Source organism: Esox lucius, chromosome 20 (genome assembly GCF_011004845.1).
Source record: "Esox lucius isolate fEsoLuc1 chromosome 20, fEsoLuc1.pri, whole genome shotgun sequence".
NCBI lineage: Eukaryota > Metazoa > Chordata > Actinopteri > Esociformes > Esocidae > Esox > Esox lucius.
This window is the reverse complement of record NC_047588.1, coordinates 25,415,167-25,443,059: the sequence shown is the minus strand read 5'-3', so window position 1 is coordinate 25,443,059 and position 27,893 is coordinate 25,415,167. Positions and strand designations below refer to the sequence as shown.

The window sequence follows — 27,893 nt, the reverse complement described above, 5'->3', positions numbered from 1 at the left end:
GCAGCCAAACTGTCACGTTTGAAAAACATCCTGTATTGAGGTGTCTAAAAACTGACACAGATACATGTATGTCCTTTTTCTTTCTGAAAGACTGGGTCTCTACTGCAAACAAGGGGAAGAGAGTAGACATGCATTTGCCCAAGTACATGTCTTTATAACCACTTTGTTCTTACAATGACACATGCCAGTTCAGAATAAGTGCTTGCTCCCTGGCTTAATAAGACCTCTAAGTACACAACAGGCTGTGAGCTGTGGTCCAGTGGAGACACTCCCTCTCCATGTATCATTGTCCATCATTACTGACTCTGCTCTCCAACTGCTTCTCTATAACTGTAAACTGTCAATAAAATACATGTTGAAGAAAGCAATAAAAATAACCTAGGAGAGAACATCGTGCAACGATTTTCAGAGACAGCTCAGACAAGGCTATGCTAAATTTTGAATACCTATCAGGTAAAAAAAAGGGCAAGGATGGACACACTAACACCGTAATCATGTTTCCATATTTCCAATATTTTTTTACCTTAAAAAAAAACTGTGAATTGACCGCAAATTAGGAGGCTCTGTAGTACCTCGACAACCTTGCTCACACACCAATGTGGCTCAAAGTGCCAAGGGAAAGAGGTCTTAGGCACTGATATTAAGGCTAGGGTTAGTTACATGTTGAAGGTTGGGGCAACACAATGATAATTGACCTAACGGCATTGTGGAATCATGGAATCCTTCCTTGACCCACTGGAAGCCCCTTGCTGTTCAATGGAGAGAACGTCCTCGATGGCTTTGGCTTTTCAAAAATGGCCTTTTGAGACTTGACAACAATTTAATTGGTCTGCCTCAAAGGGAAACTCCAACTTGGGGGCAATTTACTGCCATCTGCAGATTGCTGAATAATTAATTATCTGATCCCTCCTAATGGAATGATGTAATCCTTCCATTACTGACTGGAAGTCCCTTGCAAACTATCAAAAAAGTGAACTTCCTCAATTGGCCCCGGTTTTTCTAAATCAACCTTTGTTATGCATGTCCTTGGGTCTTCCCTGCCTCCAATGCATGCCAGATTCGGGTTTGTGTCAATGTTTCTCTGTAGGCACTAGGTGGCACCATTTCCCTATCTCGAGGTGTCCCCACCTTTACATTAACCCTATTCACTACCACACAGCTATCTTGACAAGGCACCCACCAGAAAACAGGGCCTTTTTAAAAAGCTTATTAAAAATGAGGAGCCCGCAAAATCATAGGGCCAAAGTCACTCACAGTCATGACAGGGGTTTGCTGAAGTGGTGTACATTATGTGGGCCAGTGCCTTTCAGACGCTATGGAAATGACCATCTTACCACAAACACAGGACACCTGGACTCCCCAGCAGCTGCAAGACATGTCAGCACAGATTCAGCAGGGTGTTGCATTTTGGGGTTTTAGGGGCTAGACGTTAGCCGTTGGCTATTCCTACCTTCCAGCTACATCTGAGGAAAGTACCAAATTGACCTTGGTAACTAAAGACTGTGAGGGCGGGCACTGACTGGTGAGAAATGTGTGTGTGTATTTTTATGTATTGCTAACAGATATGGTGTTTGAGGGAGTTAGATTTTGAGTGACACATGTGAAAGACAGAAGATTATTTTCTTCAATGATAGCAATGAGATTGGCAGAGATTAACCCAGTCACTGTTGCAGAATAGCGAAATCGCATCATTATGAACAGAAAACGACATTGTACAGTCGCACACAAGTGGCATTTCAACAGCCAGTGCCAACCACACATTATTTCAACATCGACTGATTGGATTACACGCAAAAGAAAAAGCCTTCTCGCTCGTGATAAAAGCGCTCTATGCAGAACACGAGAATTACGTGACAGCCAACTAGCCCCAGCAACAGAGTAGTTCGTTAGTCCAATGACAGTTCTGAGTTAGTGTCGTCAACGCTATCGGCTACAAGGCGTTTATTATTAACACGATTCCCCTTTAATCGTGTAAATACGAATGTTAACATTTGAATGAATCAATGGCATGTCAAATTTACCTCTAACACTTTCATCAAGGTTGCCTGCAGTAATCTTTTGATTTTTAAAGGCTTTGGCTAAACAATACTGTGAGCGTTTCAGTCTGCAAACAGGAAGAAGAATCGTTCATTCTCAGGGAAAGCCCCAGTTTCGCAGACATGGTTGTGTGAATGAGAGTTAGTGAGTGAGTGAAAGAGGGAGAGAGAGAGAGATAGTTTGCGGACTATTTGATAAGGTGCATTAACAGCAAGAACATAATAGCGTACTAACGTGCAGACTTTCTTCACTTGCCTATCTACTATATTGCAGGTGTACGGTCAGTAAGGCTTTTCGGTAGGCTATATCATTGTCATTAAATTCTGAGCATTTGCCACAATCCGTGGTCTGATGCCTAAATGATAAGACTTAGTTAACATTAATAATCTTAAAATGACAATTAATGGATTTTGTAAAATAGTTCAAGCGTCAAGAAACCAATCTTGTTTTGGCATGGAAAATTACACAATTGAACTTGCAGTACGAACCAACATTTAGACATTTTCATGGAGAGGAGTGCGCTCAGGATAGGCTACAGGAAAAACAATTGAGTTCTTACATGTATTCAAAGCTATGTTTTGAGACGTCATAAAACCTGAGGATTCCAGGATATGCCAAGTTTGCTCCGTGTTAATGCCGAGGACTATGACCATGAACAGTCACCAGACTCTAACCACAGCGCCGCTGGATCTGTGCACAAGAACCAGTGAGCGTGGGAGCGGCGCGGACAAGACTCCGGCTTGTAAAGGTCGTTCTAGGGACAACGTCGGGTTGAAAGTGCAGAATACAGCTGCCCTCTACAAGCATGTTGACTCGCCAAACACAAATCCCAGCCCCAAGGTGGAGTCACTGGAGCATCCTTGTGGAACATTTTTAATGAAACGTCCTGTGAATACGGGGAGCCCGGAAGTTCTGGAGAAAAAACACTCACCCACTGCAACTTTTAACACGCGATTCACCCCGACCTTGTCTAAAGGTGAAGCGATCTCTGGAGAGAACAGCACTCCAGACAGAGCCACAGTGGACAGATCCAGGCTTCCTTTTAGAAAACGACCATACAATACCGGACAGGAGACTTTGGGACTGTCTCGTAGGCCTACGCAAACCGGAGGAGAGGATCGCTTATCGCCCGACAAAAATACGGAGTTGCATTGCAGAAAGAGTCCCCCAAAAGTTGTAAAGACAGACTACAGTGATATCAGGGATTCCTCATCATCAGTCCCGCAAAGACAAGAATTGTCTACCTCCAACAATTTTGATAATGGACAACATACCATCGGCCCGGTTCGTCATATACAACCACACCAGCCTTACTGTAAGTTGCGCTCCCTCTTTTAAAAAAGTAAAAAGTTTTTGGCAACGTCAAAGAAGAAAAATGCATTTAGGCGACCGGTCTTTAAAAATGTCAATGATGATCCTTCGACCAGTCACTGACCCTAGTGGAGTTTTTCCTGATTTGAATGTTCTGCCATAGTGTGTGAGCTTGGGTGTGCGTGAGTTTGTTTATGAGCCTAATGGGGGAAAAGCATGTCAAAAAAATTATATTTCACCTAGAGACATTTTGGGTCCCTTACCCCAAAAAGTTTCATTTGGATACTTGGGTACTTTTAGGTTTTTGGGGTTAAAGTAATAGTTAGGTGTGTTAGCGACCCATAGAACAATTATGGCTAGTCCTGCTCTGGAATCCCAGCAATGTTGGGGATGCTTCTTTGAAAATATAGTTACCAAGCTACCAATTAATTCACACGAAAGTATGGTCAAATAAATTAGAGCTACGCCTAGAAAATTAAAGGTGACTTAACTAAAGTTACTTTGGAAAAACTACTATGTGGAACAGCTATGAAATGTAAATCTGCAAAGGCATAGATTACAAACAAATTGCAAGATTACTTTGGGGTTACATATGGACAGAATATGTGGCATATCATATTTAAAAAATTGTATGCTACATGTAGTTCACCACTGCCCAGCACGAACCCCATTGAGAGACTCTTTATCCAGCCCTTTCAGGGAATTTAGTTACCTGATAAATGATTGACAACGTTAAAAACATCAATAGGTCACTTTTGAAAACCATACTTTCCTTCCTTCATAGCCTTGTAGCGAACATGAAATACCCCCTGCCCATCTCTCTCTTTTTCTTTTCTCTCCAACTCACTTCCCTTTCTTTTTCTCTGTCTGTTTGCCAGGTCCCTACCCTTTCTACCCATGGCCCAGCATGTCATCACTGGTCGTGAGTGTACCTGTCCCCCACCTCCCGCCCCCTCTACACCACCAGGAACACACTGAACACCTGCTGGCTGATGTTACCGTGGCAACGCGCCAAGACGATGACGGTGACACGTATGTTTGAAAATCACATTCAACTTCAGTCAGAGCATCGTAAAATGCTTGTTGATTCAGGACCACTCAGTGGGTCCCCCATTCTGACCCTGGCCCATACTTGAAGGTATGGGCTGGTCAATCAATCAATCAAATTAATTTATAAAGCCCTTTGTACATCAGCAGTTGTCACAAAGTGCTTTTACAAAACACGCAGCCTTAAACTCCAAGGAGCAAGCAACAACAGTGTTGAAGCACAGTGGCTAGGAAAAACTCCCTAGAAGGGGCAGAAATTTAGGAAGAAACCCAGAGAGGAACCATGCTCAGAGGGGTGACCAGACCTCTTCCGGCTGTGCCAGGTGAACATTTTAGGATTACCAATTGTATTAACTAATAAATGCTTGTGGGCTGTGTCCAGAGTCTGTAAAATCAAATCCAGGTCAGCAGCATGACCAGGTTGACAAGGACAGGGACAACCCAGGTGTGTGTGTGTGTGTGGGGGAGGGGGGGGGTCAGCAGAGTGGCAGCTGGAATCGTCAGGTGTTGTCTTGATCTGCAACACAAACAGGAGGACTTTGGACAGGGACAGCAATGAATCTTTCAAGCCTGGTACTTGGCCTAGTGTTGGCCAAGATCTCATGTCCTCCTAACTTTAAACGGAGCAGGAGACAATGATGATTATTCAACAGAAGATTTATGTTTTCCATTCATAGGATTTTGCACTCAATCCTGAGGACTGCAACAGTGCCAGGGTGCCTTCTTTCTTATTGTTTTGCTGATACGCCTGGCTTTGCGGAGTTATGGTGTTGTAGGGCTGTGAGAGAGTGGGCTCTGTATCGTTTCCTTACCCCACCACACTACATTCTTGACTGTCATTTCACTTCCTGTCTCTGTTTCATTATTGGACTTCATTCTTTGCTCAGGGAGAGAATATTACTAGGTGAGGAAGATTCTGGGATTTATCGTAAGGAGAGACATTTAGAGGTTAAGGTCAGGTGGGCTACACTCAACCACATGTAAATGCCAACGTCATGCATGGATGCCCAAATGTTCAACACCTTAACACCCACCTTGCAGCCAACACAAATGAGAAGGTGGTACCATTATGCTCATGTGACTGAGATCACAAGCCCATCCAGGAATGGCATTGTAATGTCATATTATGATAGTTTCAATACTGTGTGTCACTTGCATTTGCATTCTATCACAACAGACAGATGGTGGTGTATGTACAGATGGGTCTGCGTGTCTTGAGACTCAGATGTTTTGCTTGATGATTTCATGTAATACAAGGCCCAGGGACCTGCACTGCAATCAGTCTGCAATAAAACCACCTTGCTATCACAAGACCTTTAAGGAACTGCATTAAGATGTTGATTGCATTTCCATGCTATTCTTTTGAGGCTTGCATAAAGTGTTACATTGTAAAGTACTCTTTTCACTGGCTTTTCGTCTACTCTTGCTGTGTTCTGTCTGATGAAATGTAGAGTTCAGCAGAAAAATGCTCTGATTCTCAGCCCCCCATCATCCCCAACTGTGTGTGTGTGTGTGTGTGCGTGTGTGTGGCTGTGCGTGTCTGTGCTTACGTCAATGGGGTGTCAATCCTCAGTTCTCAGCGTAACTGAGCCCCTCAGTTTCGGGAAAACCTGCGAGCGTGTGCATCTCAAATGTGTGACTGTGGTTTTCTCAGGTGTCTCTGTCGTCTGTATCTTTTCTCTTTCAGTGTTTTTGAATGAATTGTCTCAAAAACCCAAACATCCGCTCCCCACTTCCTCATTTACCGCTTTCTCTCTATCTCCCTCATCCATCTCTCTCTCTCTCCTTTTCACTCTCTCACCATCCCTCTCACTCGCTCTCCGTTCTCTCACATTCTCTCCCTCTCTCTTGACCCCTGTAACACACTCTCTGTACTTCACTTTCCTCTCACACACTCCCTCTCCAAACCTCTCTACCCCTCTCGCTCACTGTCTTTACCTCTCTCTCTCTCTCTCTCTCTCTTTCTCTCTCTCCTTCTCTAGCCCTCTCACTTTCTCTAGCCCGTCTCTTTCGCTCTCTTACCCTTTCCTTCTATCTGTTTTTGATCACTTTCCTCATCCCTCCTTTTCCCCTTACACTTTTTCTCTCACTTCTCTCCGTCTTGGTCTTCTCTGTTCATTGTCTCTGCCTTGACTGAGCAACAGGTGTGAAGTCAGTTAGGGCAGTGGTGTGGCAACATTCTGCACACGTGTTTCTGTGAGGCGTGGAATTGCTAATAGAATTCTGGTGGGAACTGCAGAAACTTTCAGAAATGTTTAGCAAGCCACACGCATCGTTATCTCACAACCCTGGCTCACCGCTGTGCTTCATCAGAAGATTGATATACTGGATGTAGTGGTCATACTGCTGCCATAGCAAAAAGTACATCTCTGCCTCTAGTTTTGGGTGTGATTTCTTGTAAGATGGGGTGTGGTGTGTCTCTGGTTCCCTTTTGTTTACTATGCTTGCCTTCATGTCAACGTCATCCCTCTGTCAGCTGGTCTGCTTGCCACAGTACCCCCCACCCATACAGGATACCACATGTACGCCACTGCGTGCACACCACTGACTCTGTGTGATGTGTGTGAGTACAGCCAAGCAATCCTGCGTCAGTGTGCTCTGGGTTATCTGGGGCTGTGGTCTGCCCCACTTCCAGGAACAGGAGAAAGCACAGTTTCATCTTAAGAGAAAGACAGAGAGAGAGAGAGACTGAGAGAGAGACAGGGACGATTTGTTCAATAATGTTCTTTGGCACTGAATGGACACTTGTTACTAGTTCAGGTGTTACAATTTATCACAGTTGCCAAGATACATTTCTTAATATCCTTCACCCTTATTTTCAGAGCTTTTAACATAGAACCAAATCTTCAAACTACATTCACAAAACCCCTGGCTCTTCTGGCAAAGTCAAACAGTCGCCTCAAAATCACAAAATCAAACAATGCTTTCAGATCATACACAGCCAGTTAATATATAAACACTAAGAAGCATTCATTAGATGTTACAAAACACATTGAGAAAACATTGTTCAGGGCATGTAGTTACACAATTCTTTTTTTGTAATTGTATATAGTAAATGCATTTTGCAGTTCAACAGAAGTATAATAATCACAGCTTAGTACAGTGAATATATTGTGTACTGTAAATACTGCAAGCAATACAATATTGAATGTCTGTATATTCAGCACTTGCATAATCATATGGTAACTATAAAGAACAAAGAATATGGTAACTGCAAATGCCCAAAGAACAAAGAAAACTCATAATGAGAAGCATAATACAGTAAACTCAAAAATGTTGTGCAACTGCAAAATCAAAGTCAATGAAAGATGAATTCTGCCTCAGCATCATGTCTTTGTGTCGGGTCCAGCCAGAGGACTTGGTCAACATCACAGGCGATCGGGGAGAAAGCCCTCCAGTGTGCCAGATCAAGCCTTGACAACACTCCACACCTTATGTTACCACAGGCCAATTTCATCGCCTACAAAACATTTTCCCTGCTGTATGGGTTCCGGTCATAGCAGAGGCAGAGCTTAAATGGGCACCCATGGGAGCCAATCACAGGGGCCCACAAGGATTTAATCTTATTGTTGAAAAGATATAGCAAGCAGAATAAAATCATATTCTGGATAATTTGCTTATTACAATTTAGCTGAGATTGAACTGATAAACATCTATATTTTTTATGATTTCATAATGTGTTTGTATGATCGACCAATCTGTTACCTTGGGAGTGTAGCCAGCGTTGCCAAATGGGACAGTTCCCCCATAATTGGGCTATTTTTAATGACAGTGTGTGGTTTTTATGTGGAGTCCGCAGGTGATTGGGCCTATATTGTCCATGAATCTGGCAACCCTGGGTATAACGTCGGATTTTGTCGGCTCGTTTGCTAAGGATCTGAACAGTAGAAAATGGAACGTAGATATGTCTGCCACTTAGTGGAAGGAAAAATGTAATATAATGATACGTGCCCTTGAGAAACATCTTTAGTAAAGATGTTGAGCAGCAGAAACAAGAGAAAATTGATAGATCTGACCTTACAGTAACAGGAGCAGCATTGCATCTTATAGCGAAAGGAGATTACAGTTATGATCCTGGTCCAAAAGCAGCTAACAGCGAAGTTTTGTAACTGCAGGAAGGTTTTGTTGTAGCCTAATAACAAGCTTGTGTTCATCATGGCACGTGAAATCTACATACATTTTTGGCAGAATAGTATTAAATATTTATATAATCTGTAGGGAAGTCAGGTAGCAAGACTTTTGCGATGGGGGTTGGTGGTAGGGGGCCTCCGCGGCTAAGGTTCGTACCCATGGGAGAGAAAGCTAAGCTCTGCCACTGGGTCATAGACCTTCCGTCGCCATGGCGAGAAAACATCTTCTATTGGGTTAGGAAAGGACCGTATGAAGGAAGGCAAACATTTATGAATCGCTGGTTCACGTTGAATCACTTGAGTGTCCAGACAACACTGTGAAAGCTGACATTGTTCCAAACCACCACACAGACAGCATGCACTGCCTACTGACGCTTCACCTGCCTCTCCTTCTCTGCACCAGATTGAACCCAGTTTCTACTACAGACATGTATTCACGGGGCCTTTCTAAGGAATCCAATTCAAACACTCTCTTTATGTAAAAGCAGATAAATAAGTAGTTTAGTAAGTGACACAAAAAGACAGACTGCTGTACCGTATTTGTATGCACTTCTGATTTACATGCCCTACAATATAGTGCAGTTTACAGTAACAGTAGGTTAGTAGGTTAGAGTTGGCATTATTTTGATGGACCATATCAACGTGGGAGCTTCTTGTTGTTGAGATAACATAGCAGTCCTTCCACCCTCTTGTGGTAGTCTTGCAATTCTTCAAAAAGGGAAAATGCACATACAACCGTATACATACAGTGAAAATAGCAATGGACATTACTTCTATACAGTGGGGAGAACAAGTATTTGATACACTGCCGATTTTGCAGGTTTTCCTACTTACAAAGCATGTAAAGATCTTTTTATCATAGGTACACTTCAACTGTGAGAGACGGAATCTAAAACAAAAATCCAGAAAATCACATTGTATGATTTTTTAATAGTTAATTTGCATTTTATTGCATGACATAAATATTTGATCACCTACCAACCAGTAAAAATTTAATCTCTCACAGACCTGTTAGTTTTTCTTTAAGAAGCCCTCCTGTTCTCCATTCATTACCTGTATTAACTGCACCTGTTTGAACTTGTTACCTGTATAAAAGACACCTGTCCACACACTTAATCAAACAGACTCCAACCTCTCCACAATGGCCAAGACCAGAGAGCTGTGTAAGGACATCAGGGATAAAATAGTAGACCTGCACAAGGCTGGGATGGGCTACAGGACAATAGGCAAACAGCTTTGTGAGAAGGCAACAACTGTTGGCACAATTATTAGAAAATAGAAGAAGTTCAAGATGACGGTCAATCTTCCTCGGTCTGGGGCTACATGCAAGATCTCACCTCGTGGGGCATCAATGATCATGAGGAAGGTGAGGGATCAGCCCAGAACTACACAGCAGGACCTGGTCAATGACCTGAAGAGAGCTGGGACCACAGTCTCAAAGAAAACCATTAGTAACACACTACGCCGTCATGGATTAAAATCCTGCAGTGCACGCAAGGTCTCCCTGCTCAAGCCAGCGCATGTCCAGGCCCATCTGAAGTTTGCCAATGACCATCTGGATGATCCAGAGGAGGAATGGGAGAAGGTCATGTGGTCTGATGAGACAAAAATAGAGCTTTTTGGTCTAAACTCCACTCGATGTGTTTGGAGGAAGAAGAAGGTTGAGTACCACACCAAGAACACCATCCCAACCATGAAGCATGGAGGTGGAAACATTCTTTGGGGATGCTTTTCTGCAAAGGGGACAGGACGACTGCACCGTATTGAGGGGAGGATGAATGGGGCCATGTATCGCAAGATCTTGGCCAACAACCTCCTTCCCTCAGTAAGAGCATTGAAGATGGGTCGTGGCTGGGTCTTCCAGCATGACAACGACCCGAAACACATAGCCAGGGTAACTAAGGAGTGGCTCCTTAAGAATCATCCCAAGGTCCTGGAGTGGCCTAGCAAGTCTCCAGACCTGAACTCAATTGAAAATCTTTGGAGGGAGATGAAAGTCCGTATTGCCCAGCGACAGCCCCGAAACCTGAAGGATCTGGAGAAGGTCTGTATGGAGGAGTGGGCCAAAATCCCTGCTGCAGTGTGTTCAAACCTGGTCAAGAACTACAGGAAACATATGATCTCTGTAATTGCAAACAAAGGTTTCTGTACCAAATATTAAGTTCTGCTTTTCTGATGTATCAAATACTTATGTCTTGCAATAAAATGCAAATGAATTACTTAAATCATACAATGTGATTTTCTGGATTTTTGTTTTAGATTCCGTCACTCACAGTTGAAGAGTACCAATGAGAAATATTACACACTTCTACATGCTTTGTAAGTGGGAAAACCTGCAAAATCGGCAGTGTATCCCCACTGTATGTTAAGTGTTGTATGGTAAGAAAGTTTTTCTATTGACAAAGTGATCATGTAGTGAATCAAATGTATTCAGTAAACTTCCAATTACCAAAAGAAAAGAAACATGGACCTGTTCTCTTCTCTGAATGTCCTGATTATGGTGGCCACAGAGAATCAGCTCAAATTGGGTTGTACTCTTTGTCCTGCCTCCCTCACTCTCATTAGATTAACCAGAACATGGTCTATCAGTTGCCTGAATTTCATTAGAAATTGCTATTCTTGGTCTTCCTCCTCATCCACCACCTATTACACACATGTTGCCCCTTTGGCCACTCAGATTGTTTCTATCCATTGTTGGTATCAACATTCAATGCACCTGTGCCACCAGTGCACTCTGAACTGGCTTACATTCTGTACCATTGGTTTGAGCCCATCATTAGAAACAAGTGGGAGTCATTGTGTGTAATCAATGACGACTGTGTGGTTGTTGTGTTTACCATTTTGCCGCACGTTGTTACTGTTTTGCAACACAAGTGCATCACGCTGAGATATTTGTTGTAGTGAGTGAGAATGTGTTTTGCAAACGGAGTGAATGTGATTTGCGAGTGGCGTCTAACTACCTGAACTTGTTTAAGGTTTTGCCAAAAGTGATTGATTCGATAAATGGGTTTAGGCCCCTGAGCATTTGAGTGTTTATATTTATTCAATAAGGCACGACTTATCACTGCAATCACTGAGTGCTCACATTGATTATGGTGGGGCTTTTTCGGTGCTCAAAGCACTGAGGTACTCCAAACACTCTACATAGTAAGGGGGTAAACCACTTCATCCACAACCAGTGTGTGTCATTGACATCCCCCTGGGTAATGGGCAGCAACCTGTTTGTGCAAGTGTCATCACACATCAGCTATGCCACTGGTTAAACGTCTCCAGCCGAAAGACGACACCCTAACGTGCCCTTCGATTCCCTGGGGCATTGACATTGGCCCTCCAGCACCACTTCCATCAGCATCTGGGCTCCCATCCAACTACCTTTCATAGCTTCAAAGAAAAGCCAGCCATGGAATGCAGGGTTCTCTGCTGTTGGCAGTGAATTGCACTGATTTGATCAGCAGAATCTTTTCAGTGTGGTGTGGGGTATGTTTTTACAGTGTGTGTTGATCTGAGTTACAGGAAAGGGGAGCTTGGAGGAAAGAACCGACAACACACAAGGCCAAACGCAAGTTCTGCTTTGTCACGTGGCTGTCAGGTCAAGTCAAAAGAGGGAGAGGTGTTTATCTCTCTGTGGCAAATATTTTGTATTTTGTGATATGGCTGTTTTGTGGAAGACTCATCCATCCAGACACTCTGAGTGCCTGTGTAAATGCATTCCTATGTAGAGCATTTTTGATGATAGCAGTGCAAAAGGTACAAAAAAGTCTATATTAGAGAAATATTATAATATATGTTTTTGTTGAAATGGGTGAGTAATTAAGACCACCACAATCAGTTGTAGTTGCTCTAGTTTAAATAGAAATAAAAAGGTATTGTTCTATCCATCGTATTAATTCAGTGTTTGTCCTACTAGCCCAGCTGTAGGCCTCCAGTGACGTAGGTTGATGACGTAGGTTGTGTTTGTCTGTCGTTTTCACATGTCTGTTAGAGACAAAATTGGACATTTATTACCATTTGACACTAGATTCATAAAGCAAACAAAGTGGATGAGAAAAAAATGAATGCATGAAAGATGGTTGTCTCTTTGTTAGTAGGACAAATGTATATTAGTTTTCTTCCATTTCCTCTTTGCAGTATGCAAATATGCTAATGCTCTTGTCTTTAGACTTATATGCTGTGGATAGAAATGCAGAACATCTATAGTTTCTTTTGCTTCTTGTACTGTAAACTCTGTGAAAGGACAGACCAGGAAGTGGCACTGAAAAAAACTATCTAACATTACGGTAAATTTCTCTGTCAAAGTACTTTTAAATTCTGTTGAGAAATGCCCCTAACCAATTTCCTGTTATATCGTTCTCTCTTCTATTTTCATGATTGATTGATATTCACTGGAGGAAGCAGAAAGATACAGGAGAAAAACATTCAGAAAGCCCCTAATGAGTGATTCCTCATAAACCCAGACAGAAATGTGTAGAACTCACACAATTTAATCCTAAGAGTTTTTTTTTTATTGGAACGCTCTGCAGCCTTAATCAGAAATATGGGGTAAATGTTAAAAACTAAAGACACAAAATGTATGAATTTTTTTTTTTTTATATTTGTGTGTCCTTAAACAAAACAAAATGTTCAATTAGTGAAATGTTTCAGTATTGTTGAACATACATATACCTTATGGGAAAACTACAATTCTTGAATTGGGCTTAGAAAGTTCAAAGGCTCTAAACTTAACGTTATGATACATCTCTGGGCACGCTGTAGCAATTAAGGTTATGGCTAAATATGCGGTCCTTCGCGTTTTGTGTTCACTGTATTTTACTCTATGTGGTTGTTATCAACTCCTAGCTGATGTATTATATTCTGGGCTATACAGTAACCCTAGAGTTTAGCACCAATGAACCAACCGGATGTATAAATGAAGAGTTATGTTTGTGGGAGAATATTCAAGGAAGAGGACTTTGTTGACCCGTATTTATAGCCTTCCATGTTTACTCAAGAACGCAGATGGTAGAAAACACCTTTAACAGTGGTTATTGTTTTTGTAGCCTGTATGGATGTTTACTGGCCTGGGAAAGGGATGATGTTTCTCTTGGCAGTGGAACACTCCCAGATTAATTTAGTTTTGTCTTTTCCTATGAATACTTGATGGCTACTGTCTCTTAACTGAAGTACACTGTCCAAAGGTTCCAGTTGGAAGGGTGCTTCCTGCATATATGCATGTATCAACAAAGGGTCACTCACTGGTCTCCCGACTCAATCTCATTCCTGTGTGGTTTTCCACTACATGTCGTATCCAATCATCACACAAGGAGGAAGCCTAGTGGCTGCCAGCGAAAGGCTTCAGCGTAGAAATATTACCCTACATCGTATTTGCATTTCAAAACGGCATTGCGTGTCAGAACCGTGGACATTCCTACTGAACATTACATTAAGATAATTTCTCTGCCGAGGACAATTGTTACGTAAACAAACAGAAACATATCGTTACCTTAGCACATTCAGTACCATGGACAGCAATCAGAATTCCCAGAATTCCCGCAACATCTATTTACAAAAGAGAAAAGTGGAGTGTGCGTTTTTTTCAAAATCATAGCTCAATTGAAAACGAAATGCAGTCCTTTTTAAATTATATGTCTAAACAGGATTCCAAGCACCCACTGACCTCTTTAATTCAATGGACAATGGCTCCTTTTGCATTCCGTAAGTTGGGATGGTAAATTATTCTGATAGGCCTATGGTTTAAAAAAAATAAATTATAACAAAAATCTATGGTTCTTTTTATTTTTTTTAATAATCTTTATTATAAGATCCTTTGTAGATATGCAACATGACATTTTCACGTTTGCCATTATTTTCAAAGAAATGCCTAACATATTTTCTCCCATCCCATCTAAGCGAGCTGATACAAGACTGGTAAATTATCAATTATTACGCAACAGTTTGAAAATACCAGAGCGCTGGCCTTAACAGGTCGTAAATGCCAACGAATGTGCATTCAGTCGAAAATAAAGCCCAAATTGTTGCTGAGTGGCACCTACAGCTATAGCCTGGAGTCTCAAACAGACCTTACAAAGGCCCACATTTCATGTGCCAACTTTAATTAATGCGCTATGAATGTCAACAATCCTACTGCAATTAATGTTTGTGTAATCTTAATTATTTGAATATTTTTTCTCCTATTGGTTTCATTGCATATTTTAAATGTATAATAGTAATTATCATTCAGAGTTGTGCTATGTGCTATTGTCACATACTACAGGAAATTGCATCAAGACAAACCTGCAGTTAGAGGAATCAGCCAATGACAAAAAAAGATGACATTTGTTTATCAAGAACTTCACACTTTTCCTTCCCTGTTCCCAAGTATGGCCTGGGTTCTTTCAGTTTACATTTGCAGCATTCAAAATTATGTGTCATACATTCTCTTCGCTCAACTGTCATTTGTGGTGAATCAGGTCGTAGGTCAAGTGAAGTTGGCCAGTGATTATCTCAGATGATTGGTTTCAGTCATTGGGTTATATAAAGGTTATGGGTTTATCTCAATTTGTCAGAACATATATAAGGCTTGTGTAAGATTTCCACCACAATCTGTGGTTTAAACACACACACTCATTAATGCACACACATACACAAACACACACACCACCCAGCCCTCCCATGCCTTAAAGTGTTGTCAGGTGGGTCAGTGGGTTTCTGTGTCAGGACATATTTCCAGCCCTTTTACAAGTGTGGTTTGGAATACAACATTTGTGTGTCACTGAAAACAACGTTTGTGTGTTTGAATTTCTTTGGTGCTTTTATCGGTTTACATCTGAATAGGTGTGGAGAAGAATGTGGTTGAGTGTGTGTCTGTTTTATTTTTGTCTCCAGATTTCTGACTCAGGTGTGTGTGTGTGTGTTGCAGGGCTCTTCACATAGCTGTGGTGCAAGGGCAGGAAGCTCTGGTCCACAGAATGATCCAACTCCTGGAAGTGGCACGCAAAGACCTAGACATCTACAATAACCTGAGACAGGTCAGAAACTCACCCACAAACCACCCACAAACCTGGCATCCAAGCTCCTCGCAGAAATGGTCAGATCAGAACAACAAGGAATGGACTGAAAGAGGAAGTCCTTGATTTCCTCATCACCCAACCTCTCTTTATTGTACACGTACACACACTCGCACACACACACACAGCCTCTCTCACACACACACACACAGCCTCTCACACACACATATTCACACATACACCATGGCTGCCAGTTATCAGGAGTAATAAAAAAATACATTTTTGGGGGTATTCATAATGTTCTTTATGAAACTGAAATGGTGAAACCCATTTGTTCTATTCCTTAGCGAGACATTTCAACCTTATTGCCCCCAGGTTGACCCTAACTGCACCCAGGTTAACTCTAATTGCTGAAAATAACAATGTGTTTTTAAAGTTCTTGGTAAATAACGATACATATCCCTGAGAAACCTTAGGGTCACAGCCAAGGTCACCATTGCCCAGTACCCCTGGACAAAACTAGAAAGATTTGTCGTCTTCTCGGTTCTGGGATTCAAACCGATGACCTTTCACATGGGCCTTGTGTGTTAACCTTAGCCACCTGCTGCCTCTAAAGTTATTTCGTTGCCAGCACAGGAATTTACCATTGCTGGGTAAAGCCACAGGCAAAACCATGGCTGGGAAGCATTTGATATGTTTGGGGTCCTGTTCTGCATTCAGTGACCTTTGTTCTTTGTTCAGTGTTCTGAAGTTGTATGTTGTTTTGTGTTCTGTATCCTGTGTCTCCATTGTTTTGTGACCTGTGTATTTTCTATTCAGCCATCTTCCTTCCAGTAGTGTCTTTTTCCCATCACTTTCAAATGATACCACCCCCCCCCACACCCATCCCTTGTCAGCTGCCACCACGTCCTTTGAATGCCACTTCCACCCCAGAGAAATCACCCGGAACTCTGAAAGCGTAGCACTGAGCACTAGGCTTTCAGACTCACTTACCAGAAATAACGGCACCGTTTGTTGTGTGTTCTCACCGCTGAGGTGAGACTCAGGCGTTTACAGTGATATCCTGTCTATAGTGTATAGTCTAGCAGATAGGCTGCAGATATTCGTGCCATGGGGAGATTTCAGGCCAGGCTGCGACATATGATGCTTGCCACAATGATTTGACTACCAGATAAGGTGGTTTTGTTATCTAGCGCAGATCTGTTGCCAAGCCTGAGAATCATTTTTGGAAAATGCTTTACTTTATTTATCAGTATTACAAACAATAAATCATGATCTTGAAGCCTGCAAAGCTCTTTTGACAGTGCCAGGTAATCATACAGTATCAGGAGATATTTCTTTGGGAAAAATTATTTTGATTTTATGCCATTGACAACTCCAGTTAAAGAACCAGATTTTTAGTCCCAAAAAGTCACAGTTAGAATCTTTGAGCAATGAAAGACTTCCCAGTATTTAGTTGTGTAATCAAGCGATATGTCAGTGGTCATGGAATTTATCAGTTTGATAGTGTTACTATTAGTACTGTGAGTTGCAGCATTTGGTGCTGCATGACTGTTGCTATGTAACAGCTGTTCGACACTCCCACACTAACATTTTCATTACTATTAACCAAAAACTGACAGCCACTGATGTGTTTCCCAATTCTTTCTGGCCACTGATACTGATGTGTGTTATAGAAATGGTGTCAGTTGTGTCACCGCATGAGAGCGTTAGGATTATTTAAGACTAAAGTCATTGATGTTGGATTGCACATTTGTCTGATGAATAATGAACTTTTATGTGCATTCTCACAGTGGAAACCGTTCAGATAAGCTAGCTAAATGGATGTGGATGTCTGGGATACTACTGTTGTTTGCACTTTGTATATGCTTTGTGTGTGTGTGTGTGTCTGTGTGTGTGGGTGTGCATGCTTGTGGTCGTCAGTGTAGTTCAAAGTTTCAGCATTTCTCTGGTCACATGCATTATCGCAGATGTTGCAGGTGTAGCAAAATATTTTTTGCAGCTTCTAAACAAATGAAGCAATTTTAATGATGTGACACAGTTTACAACAAGAAATAGAAAGTCCACACAGGCTTCTACAGGGCATGTGCGTGTGCAGTTAGTATCCTCATTCCGAGAAGTCACATGACCCCCCCCCCCTTGCTCTGGGCTGTTTCTCAACATACCTTGTGCTGAGGTTCATAGGGTAGAACCAGGGACTTTCCCTTCTGTATTAGCCTCTCTCTCTCGCTCGCTCGCTCGCTCGCTCTCTCTCTCTCTCTCCCTCCCTCTCTCTCTCTCGCTTGCTCTCTCTCTCTCTCTCTCTGTGATCTTGTCTCAGTACAGGGTGAGCGTGTTTACCCCTCCAAAATGTACTGCATGAATTATACAAATGTATGACACTTCGAAACGTTTTTAGTAATATGATTTTTCTTGGCAAATGGAAGACTTTTGTTGGTCTTTCTTGGAAAGTTTCTAGGACATTGAAAATCACTCCAGGTACTCCCTGTGCATACAGCTATTTTCTCCTATCTCAGTGTTTTTACTGCCTCCTGCCCATTCTTTGTATCCTTATCTTAGTTTGGCACACAAGCCCCCGTTCAGGGCTTTTCCTCAAACGTAGAACTCTCCCCTCCGTTCCTGTCTGTTCCTCTGGTTCGTCTGCTCATTGCTCTGAATGGGACTCTGTGGACACAGCCAGCGGGGAAGATGGAAGGGATTTTCCCTCTTATCCCGTCTTTCCCCTTGTTTTCCCTCTCCCCTGCTCGCACGCCTGCCTCTTCCTCTACCTGGCTCTCCTCCGTAATGCTCCCCCCCTCCCTCCCCCTCCCTCCCCTCCCCTCCATCTGCCCCTCTTATCTCGGCTGTTGCTTTTGTTGAAGTCATCCTGGAATGGTTTACAGGAAGCTAGTAATAAACTCCGTGAACTTTGTTTGAGTGTTTTTAGAAGCCTTGGGTTAGTATTTCCCTATAACTGTGACATGTTGATGATTACTTCCTTTGCTGATTCATGTTCAGGGACATACTAGGAAGTACATTAAGACTAAGACTGTGTGTTGGTAGTTCATGCATGGGTTATCAAATGTGTGTGTTTGTGTGTGTGTGAAAGAGAGAGAGAGAACAGATGTGAGTCACTGTGGATTCAGGGAAATAGGAGTTTGTTTTCACGGGAAGGGAGGGCCAATGGCATTGAGACTTTGGATGAATATCACCAGTTAGTCTTCTGCTGCCAGTGGTGTTTTTATTGCTGTTCTTTACTGGAACATACACCCACATACCGCCCACTCAAACAGACACACATGCACACAAGTATGGCCATAATGTAATGAAACCAAAGTGAAACTGAACACTGATGGCTGTGATTGTTGAGTATGGTTAATGATACACTCTTATTAAAAATGCTCTCTAGAAACTAAAAAGGTGCCTTCCAAAGAACCCTTTTTGGTTCCAAGGATACATTAAACTAAAAAGGGTTTTACCTGGAATCAAAAAGGTTTTCCTATAGGGACAGATAAAGAACCCCTTAGTGACTAAAAGTGTAGATTCCAGTTCACAAGACTTCCCTAATACCTTCCAGCATGACCAAGGTTTACTGGCAACCTCACAATTGTTTCAGCATGGTTTAATAACATTTATCAGATGCTCTGCACATTTGACCACTGACATAGAAACATTGTTATCGAGTGGGTTTTACCCATCAACTAATAACTGGCCACTCTCTGGAAGATCCTGGATTGCTCAAATGCTTTCAGTAAACCCATCAAGGGATTTGAACTGGTAATCCCCTGCGTAGCAGCGAGTCTTCGGAATCACCCAAATCCCAGGCTTTCCTGCACAACAAAGCCTGTCCCTGTCACCTCACACCCAAACAAGGTGTAGCCTTGTCATTCATGACATCAGACCTGAGCTTAAGTTGCTCATACAAATTGTTGGCCTTGATTTATCCGAGTTTCCTATATATTGGATGAGCCAAATTCAACCATCTAAGGTTTTGATAAAAGAGTGTATCTTTACTACACGCTAATGTTGAAGTCTAATGTCATTGCTGTTTTGCTTTTTGGACTTTGATGTTTTGTTTGCCATCTGGTGGTTTTTATTCCCGTCTTCAATTCATCTTTGTCCAAGGCTGATGTTGTTCGTTGCTTCAGTATGGTACGACATACTCCAGAACAGTGTTCCCCAAGTCCAGCTCATTTATTGTAGCACACCTGATTCAACTTCTGGTGTGTTTGTCTGAGGTTGGAACAGACGTGTACTGTGGAGGGTGTTTGAGTATTGTTGTTGGGACAATTAAAACTTAACAATTTGTCTTAAATAATATGGGCAACAAGGCAGATACAGTAGTTAGTGTCAAAGTGTCAAAGGCAATATAGTGACAATTAACTTGTGCTAAACACGTGTAGGACAACACTTCCATACACTATTTTGAGAGTTTGAGAAAGTCTCCTCAGGTGGTTTAGGATGCCCAAGACATAAGCAAGAAGGCACAGGGGGATGGAGGTATATGGTGAGGTATATGGCCAATATACCATGGCTAAGAGATGCTCTTATGCAAGTCACATCACAGAGTACCGTAAGAAGTTATGTAATGTCACGGTCTCTTATACCACCGTCTCCAGCCAATCAGCATTCAGAATTTGAACCACCCAGTTTATATGCACATTTTGAAATGGCCTAGTCAATGGCAGCAAGGACTAAGATTCTTGTGGAACGTTTTTGACCACATGCCCAGAAGAAATCAGACTGTTTTGAAAGCAAATATTCATACAAATGTAATCAGATTAAGTCATTTGTTCCAAGCACAGCAAGCATACAAAACAATGTGGTGTTATGTGGTCTAGACATGAGTCTTTCCTTTCTTGGTCTCTTTCAGACCCCTCTCCATCTGGCCGTGATTACCCATCAGCCCCGACTTGTGGAGACGTTGCTGCTTGCGGGAGCTGACCCGGGGGCTTTGGATCGTAATGGACAGACTGCAGTTCACCTGTGTTGTGAACACGGTCAGCAAGCCTGCTTATCTGTGATCCTCTCACACAACTTTATCTCATCCTGTCTGGAGGTCAGGAACTATGAGGGTAAGTTGTTGTCGTTGCTGTAGTACTACCACTAGGTTGGCCAGTCAATGAATTCAGTTTTGTTGAAATGAAAGATTGGGGCCCAAATTCAAGACAATAATACTACCCCTAGTATTAGGCCGGGATGAATTCCATTCCAATTCAGTACATTTAAGAGCTTAGTTGAAATTACCCATAATGGTCAACACAGCAAAAACAAATTGCCATGAGTAGCAACATAGACAATGCAAAGAGCAAGATTTTGCTCTCACAGTCACAGACTGCATGTGTACACTGATGAGCCAAAACATTATGTTCACTCACAAGTGAAGCGAATAACGTTGATCATCTCCTAACAAAGGCACACGTCAAGGTCTGGGTAGATTAGATGGCAAGCGAACAATCAGTTCTCATAGTCAATGTGTTGGATGCAGGAGAAAAGGAAAGGAGTAAAGACCTGCATGACTTTGACAAGGGCCAAATTGTTATGGCTAGACGACTGGGTCAAAGCATCTCTGAAACAACAAGGCTTGTGGGGTACCCAAAAGTAAACTGCGAAGTATCCTTTAACATCACAGTCACCTGTGCTAATGAGTACGATCTAAAACAGATATACTGACATTTTGTGCACAGAGCAAGTCATTCTTGTTTTCTAATGTTTCACCACAAACGCTGCCATGTCTAACGATGTCAAACCGTTACTTCTCGGAGCTTTCAAAAAGCGTTTTCTCCTACTTGGAGGTCAGACATTTCCCACCTCCCAGTTGCTCATGGACACACCACGGCCAGAGTGTAGTGCAACAACGGCCATGGCCGTCGTGGCCGTCGTGAATTCCCTACACTGCATCTCACCCTGCTGCGTATGGGCCGGTGTAGCTGCAGAGCCTACAGTGGGCGTGCACGTTTCTGAACTTTAGAGCAGTGGAAGAAGGTCGCCTGGTCTGATGAGTCCTGTTTTCTTTCACATCACGTGGACGGCCATGTACGTGTGTGCCGTTTACCTGGAGAAGTGATGGCACCAGGATGCACTGTGGGATGACAACAAGCTGGCGGAGGGAGTGTGACACTCTGGGCAATGTTCTGCAGGGAAACCCGGGATCCAGGCATTCACATGGACTTCAATTTGACCTGTGCCACCTACTGTACATAAACTTCATTGTAGATCAGGTACAACCCTTCATGGCAATGGTATTCCCTGATGGCAGTGGCCTCTTTCAGTAGGATAATGCGCCCTACCACACTGCACACTGTTTGGGAATGGTTTGAGGAACTTGATGAAAAGTTCAAGGTGTTTCCCTGGCCTCCAAATTCCCCAGATCCCAATCTGATTGAGCATATGTGGGAGGTGCTGGACCAACAAGCCTGATCCACAGTGGCTCCATCTCGCTGCTTACAGGACTTGAAGGATCTGCTGCTAATTTGGCTGGTGGTCATAATGTTGTACAATGATGAGCCAAAACGTATGACCACCTAATTGCTGTTGGTCCTAATATGCTGTTGGTCCTCTGCGTGGCACCAGAACAGTGCCACCCCGCCAAGGGATGGACTCTACGAGATCCCTGAAGGTGTCTTGTGGTATCTGACACCAAAACATTAACAGCAGATCCTTCAAGTCCGGTAAGTTGCGAAGGTGGAACACTGTGGATTGGACTTGACAGACTCATCGGACCAGACAACCTTCTTCCACTGCTCCAAGGTCTGGTTCTGATGCTCGCATGCCCATTGTACGCACTTTCAATGGTGGACATTCGTGATCATGGGCACCCTGACTGGTCTGCAGCTACACAGCCCCATACGCAGCCCCATACAAAGACCCATACACAGCAACACAGCAGGGTGCGATGCGCTGTGTGTTGTGACACGTTCGTCCTGTAACCATCGTTCAAATGTTCTGTGATTGTGCCACAGTAGAACGTCGGTTTGGACCAGACGGGGTAGCCTTTTGTTGCCCTCGCGTATCAAGGGCGCACCCTGTCGTCGGTTTGTGGTTCGTCCCTCCTCGGACCACTGTCGGTAGGTACTCATCCCTGTTGACCGGGAGCCCCCCACAAGCCTTGCCTCATCAGTGTATGTGCTGAGAGAAATTAAGCATTGCGCATCAACCCTCTCAGTTGTTGCGGAAATTTAACTACTGTTTACTTCAACATCACTGAATTTACCCAAATTTTCAGTGTGGCTGATTTGCCACTCTTTGCATTGGCCAACTATTTTGCGATAGACATACCAATGACTATATAACTGGCCAAAAAAGAAATACATCTGGGAAGTAGACTGTAATCTCAAGCTATTAACCCCCCTTGATGTTTAGAACACTCATGCCTGATATTCAGAAGGGAATTCCCATATTTATGAGAGTTGCAACACTCACTATGTTGCACAAATTACAAATTGTCAGTTGACTTTGATTGGTGTGAATTAAGAGAAAATGCTCTGAAAGTACCCATTTGATTTTAGGTTAATCCACTGTTATTAGTGACCACGTATACCCTCCCTGTTTGACTTGTGCTGTGGGTCCCATGGTAGTGGGTGACAGAGAAGGGAAGAGGTGGTCTCTTTGTTAGCCTGACATGTCTGGGCACAGTACAGTTTTCCCTTCTTTTTTTTTTTTAAGCAGAAAGCCCCTGGAACCCTCACAGTCTCAGCCCCCTATATAGAGTGTGTGCATGTGTTATATCCTCTGCTCTCCCACCCCAGGCTTGACCCCTCTTCACCTGGCTGTCCAAGGTAGACACAAGGAGCTGGCCAGAATGCTGCTAGATGCTGGGGCCGACATCAATGCTATGGTCCGTCACCATCCTCTTTCAGTGGGCTCTATGAAGTCATTATTGCATAATGAACACACTGCACAATCATTTTGATCTTACTAACACCGCAAAGAAAGTAATTGGGGAAAATCCAAGTCCTCACAACTGAGTTTTCCCATACACCTCTCTCCAAGCAGGACATCAAGAGTGGTCGCAGTCCTCTCATACATGCAGTGGAAAACAACTACATTGACATGGTGGACTTCCTTATTGAGGTGAGCCTTCGGGTCTGTGACTCAGCTCTTCTACTGAATTGCCTATTTAGCTGTTCTAAAGGGCCTGTTGCCGATCCCTTTTCACCTCTTCAGTTTTAGTTTCCTTTCTGGGAAAAGCATTTACAAGAAATAAACATTATACAGTTATCTGTCGTAACGTCATGTGATTTCTTTCCTATTCTCCCCCTTTTCGATCAACCCCACCTAATCCAACAGAATGACTGTAACGTGAATGGCCAGTCATACAGTGGGAACACCGCCCTGCACAGTGCCTGTGGGCGAGGCCAGGTAGACACAGTCAGGCTACTTCTGAAGAACAGGGCTGACAGCAGCGTGAAGAACTACCACAATGACACCCCCGCAATGGTGGCCAAGAACAAGAGGGTGAGAGGGGGTCATTAATGTATCGTATCCATGGAACAGTCTGTTTCATATTGATGACAATCAGTGGCTTTACATTCAGCGTGCAACTTCATCCCGAGTGACTGACAGACATGCATTCTTAGTGTGCGAATTCCCAAGACGTTGGCTGTGTCTAAATTTATGTTAGTATGTGTTTGTATGTTCAAAACTGATGTGGGTTAGATTGATATTGGTGTTGAAATAACAAAAAACCCATATGTGTGTGTGCTTCCCTCAAGTACAGTGATTTCAAACCATTTCTGCTCCTGTTGATGTAAAAATCATCCATAAGTGAAATGTTTCCAGTTCAACAACTGCTACATGACAGACCATTACTTGTGACTAATATCTAAACTCAACTACTAGATAATTTCCTTCAGCAGATGTTTGCAGCAGTCCCGTTCGACATGATTGTAGCGAACTAACAAATATGCACTGTAATAAAAGCGAGAGACCATTCATTGTAATCTGCACTCAAATCTTCATCAACCGTCAGAATGCCATGGGTCCTGGGATGTGTAACCTGAGCTGATGCCTTAACAAGATTCTGTTTGGACAGTGTTTTAGCCCAACAAAACAATCCTAAGGGCAGTCAGGTCACTCACACACAAATCTCAGTTGTGTTTATGTTCATGGATAAGGTGGCTTGGGTTACTGGTTGTGGTTACTGGTGGTGGTTCCTCCTCGTCTGTGGAGGAAGTGGTGGTGTCCTTCCACAGTGAGTTACACCCCATCGTATCAAATGCAACAAATGGAGTTGGACCCTGTCCAGTGTTGTGTTTGCTGTGGAACGTCCAATCATACCAGGGATGGGTGGGGGGGCAACCAAACATGCTAATGTTGGACAGAGGGTCATCCAATCATGTCAATGATGGGTGAGGGGGTCATCCAAACATGCTAATGTTGGACAGAGGGTCATCCAATCATGTCAATGATGGGTGAGGGGGTCATCCAAACATGCTAATGTTGGGAGAAGTGGTCATCCAGCGGATGATGCACACATCCTCCTTACAAGGATGGTTTACCTGATGTGGCCTAAGTTGACCAGTGTCTCAAAGGCAGAGACGAACCCTTTGCGCTCAAAAAGTAGACAACTCATCCCTCCACTGCATGCCTCCACCCGCATGCCTCCACCACATGCCTCCAACCGCATGCCTCCAACCACATGCCTCCACTGCATGCCTCCACCACATACCTCCACCCGCATGCCTCCACCGCATGCCTCCACCGCATGCCTCCACCACATCCATCCATCACATGCCTCCACCAGATGCCTCCACCGCATGCAGGGCTCAACAATAACAATAGCCTGGTGGCCAGTAAAAAGTCAAGTCAGGACTAATAAAACTAGCAAGTCACTGTCCCGACTGGGCCATTGCAAGAAAAATGTAAGAGATTGAAAAAAATATATTTATAATCTCTACATCCTCCAGTTGTTTCGTAATCCGGCACACGCACAAATAACCGCCTTGCAGCTTTTTGCGTGCTGTCAGCCAGTCAGGAATTGAGCAGTGATGTGACACATGGCTGTGTCTTCAATAAAAACTTGCGTGAGTCACTCAAGTGAAGAAAGCAGCGAAGGATAACAACGAGTTCAAACGAAAGCGGAAATCTTTACCTCCGTGCAAAAAATTATTGACCTGTTTCGACTTTGACGTAACTCATGCATTGTGTCATCTGTCGTTAAGTTCGTGGCTAGAGCACACGCGTGTGGGTCATTTTACAAAGGCAATGGCCACTTTTGCAAGCCATGGCGATAGCAAACAGCACCTGGTCTGGATGACAGCCAAGCAGGTGGCTGACAATCCATCTTCAGGGCCCTTGACCGTACTAGTCAGGAATTTAAATGCAGATGCCCATTGGGTGATTGCACGACTTATAACAACCGCATATCTAGTAAATAAGACAGACCAGCCGTTCGCCTTCTTTCCTGGGGATGAATGTGTTTTGTTTAAAATTCTAATGTTTTGTTGACTTATCTTTTTATTCATTTTTATAATTACAAATGTGATAACAAATATTTCTCATGTTTTATATATCCAGAATGCATTTTATAAAGGATTGAACATGTTAAGTAACAAAGGTATTTGTTATATGTTGTAACGCTGATCAGTAAAACATGCCTCCACTGCATCCCTTCCCTATGATTGGATGTTGTCCAGGTTGAGCTGGCATGATCCAGTAGCATTCTCCTGCAACCTGGACACCCAGGAGATGCCAAAAAGCCACACGCTCACACTGTCTATAATGCATTAGACCAAAACACATTCAATAAAATAATAAACCCAAAGCAATATACAATTTCAGAGAAGGAATATGATCTTTTGATAATATATATATATATATATATATATATTGCCATTTATTAAACAATGGCACCCTCTTGTGGACACCCTTTAGACATACAACCTTTCAACAAAGCCCAGCTCAGTTTTACAATGACACTCAGCATAATCACAAACATAGGGTACATAACAACACGAGCCGTGAATTCCCTGTTTAAAGCTCAACAAACGGCCCTCTCTAAGCTGAGTTTTTTTTAAACAAAATGTCTCAAATTAGCAGCACAAATTAGATTTTAAAATCACAATTAGCACTGTCAGAATTTAAAACTACCTATACTAACAAAACATTCCAATCTGTGTGACGAATACTCCACTTTACTGTGGACTGCAGACCTTAGGTTGAAACCAGTGATCTACAGTTGGTACTCATAATTAATGTAATCGTCACAACAATAAAGCAACAACACAGAATAAGAAATGATGCCAATAACACAAATCATTGGTGCCAGGGAGGCAAATATTACTCAGCAGCATGTCCCACAGAAGCAGTATGTGCAGTTATTTTCAGTGCATCCATGTTGATGCATGTCCTCTGTGGCAACCAATCCATTTGATCTACCTCATCAGGTAACAGATGTGCTACGAGGGAGGGGCTCCAGAAACCAGCAGTCCAAACCTCAGGAGCAGCAGTGCCTGTCCTTCTCACCCCAAAGGAATGCGCTCCACTCACCTAGCAGAGTTTCCGGTGAGGAGAGCAGACACACCCTCGCATGAAAACGAGTGCATGCGCCGTTACACAACGCATGGGTATCGAGCATTCGGACTTATGCGGCTAACTGATCACACGCCTGTGTTCTCAGGTTCCTCCTCTCCCAACCACAGCCTCGGCCACTCGCCAGCTCCGATGGCTCCGCCTCTCCACCGCAGCAAATCCCATTCCCCCAGGGCACCTCCTACTCCCTCTCCACACAGCCAATCAGCTGAGAGCCTTTCAGGCAGCCAGTCTCCAATGGAGATCCAGGAGGAGCAGCTGCAGGTCAGGCTTGGCTCTGACAGCGTGACAACAATGGACATCAGCGTGAGCCAGAGAAGGGCCTACCCACTGACCTATAGCTACATTTCTGCACTGCCACACCAGTCCCCAATCACTGAGACCCAAATAGAGCCTTTACTATCAGGCAACCCATCCTATCACTCCCCTGGCCTCCAGAGACATCTTCATTCAGAGCATCACATTATCCTCCTACACACCAATTTACCTCACCAAGCCACCGTCTATCCCGTCTCCCAAATAGCCCTTGGCCAGTCCCGCCCCTCCAGTCGCTGCAGTGACCAATCGGATGTATCCACCATGAGTGTCAGCAGCAGTGGGGGCAAAGGTGAAAGTTGACAGAGAGGTACGGTTTACGGCGTGTGCGATTTAAGTTTTACCAAATGATGTGTATAAACCCTGGTGATACAGCTGATGTTTTTTTGGCCAATAGAGATGCAGGACAAGGAGTCTTTTTTTCTTCAAATATAACTTTCTTCAGTTGATCAACAAAAAGCATGTCATTCTGTCCTTGAAACATTGAAATACCACAGAATTCCATTCAGTCCTATGGAGGATAGCGCCCAAGCGCCAACACAGCAGGCAGTGGTTTGGC

The 27,893-nt window shown here is 43.2% G+C and overlaps 1 protein-coding gene across 1 annotated transcript; it reads left to right on the top strand.

Moving 5' to 3' along the window:
• Positions 1-1,890: 1,890 nt before the first annotated feature.
• On the top strand, positions 1,891-27,637 carry bcl3 (BCL3 transcription coactivator). The gene is made up of 9 exons (XM_010894132.5): positions 1,891-3,352; positions 4,227-4,380; positions 15,421-15,529; positions 20,361-20,562; positions 23,236-23,324; positions 23,483-23,560; positions 23,777-23,944; positions 26,875-26,992; positions 27,108-27,637. The coding sequence occupies exons 1-9, from the start codon at positions 2,671-2,673 to the stop codon at positions 27,635-27,637; spliced, it is 2,130 nt and encodes a 709-aa protein (XP_010892434.1). The 5' UTR covers positions 1,891-2,670.
• The last annotated feature ends 256 nt before the right edge of the window (positions 27,638-27,893 follow it).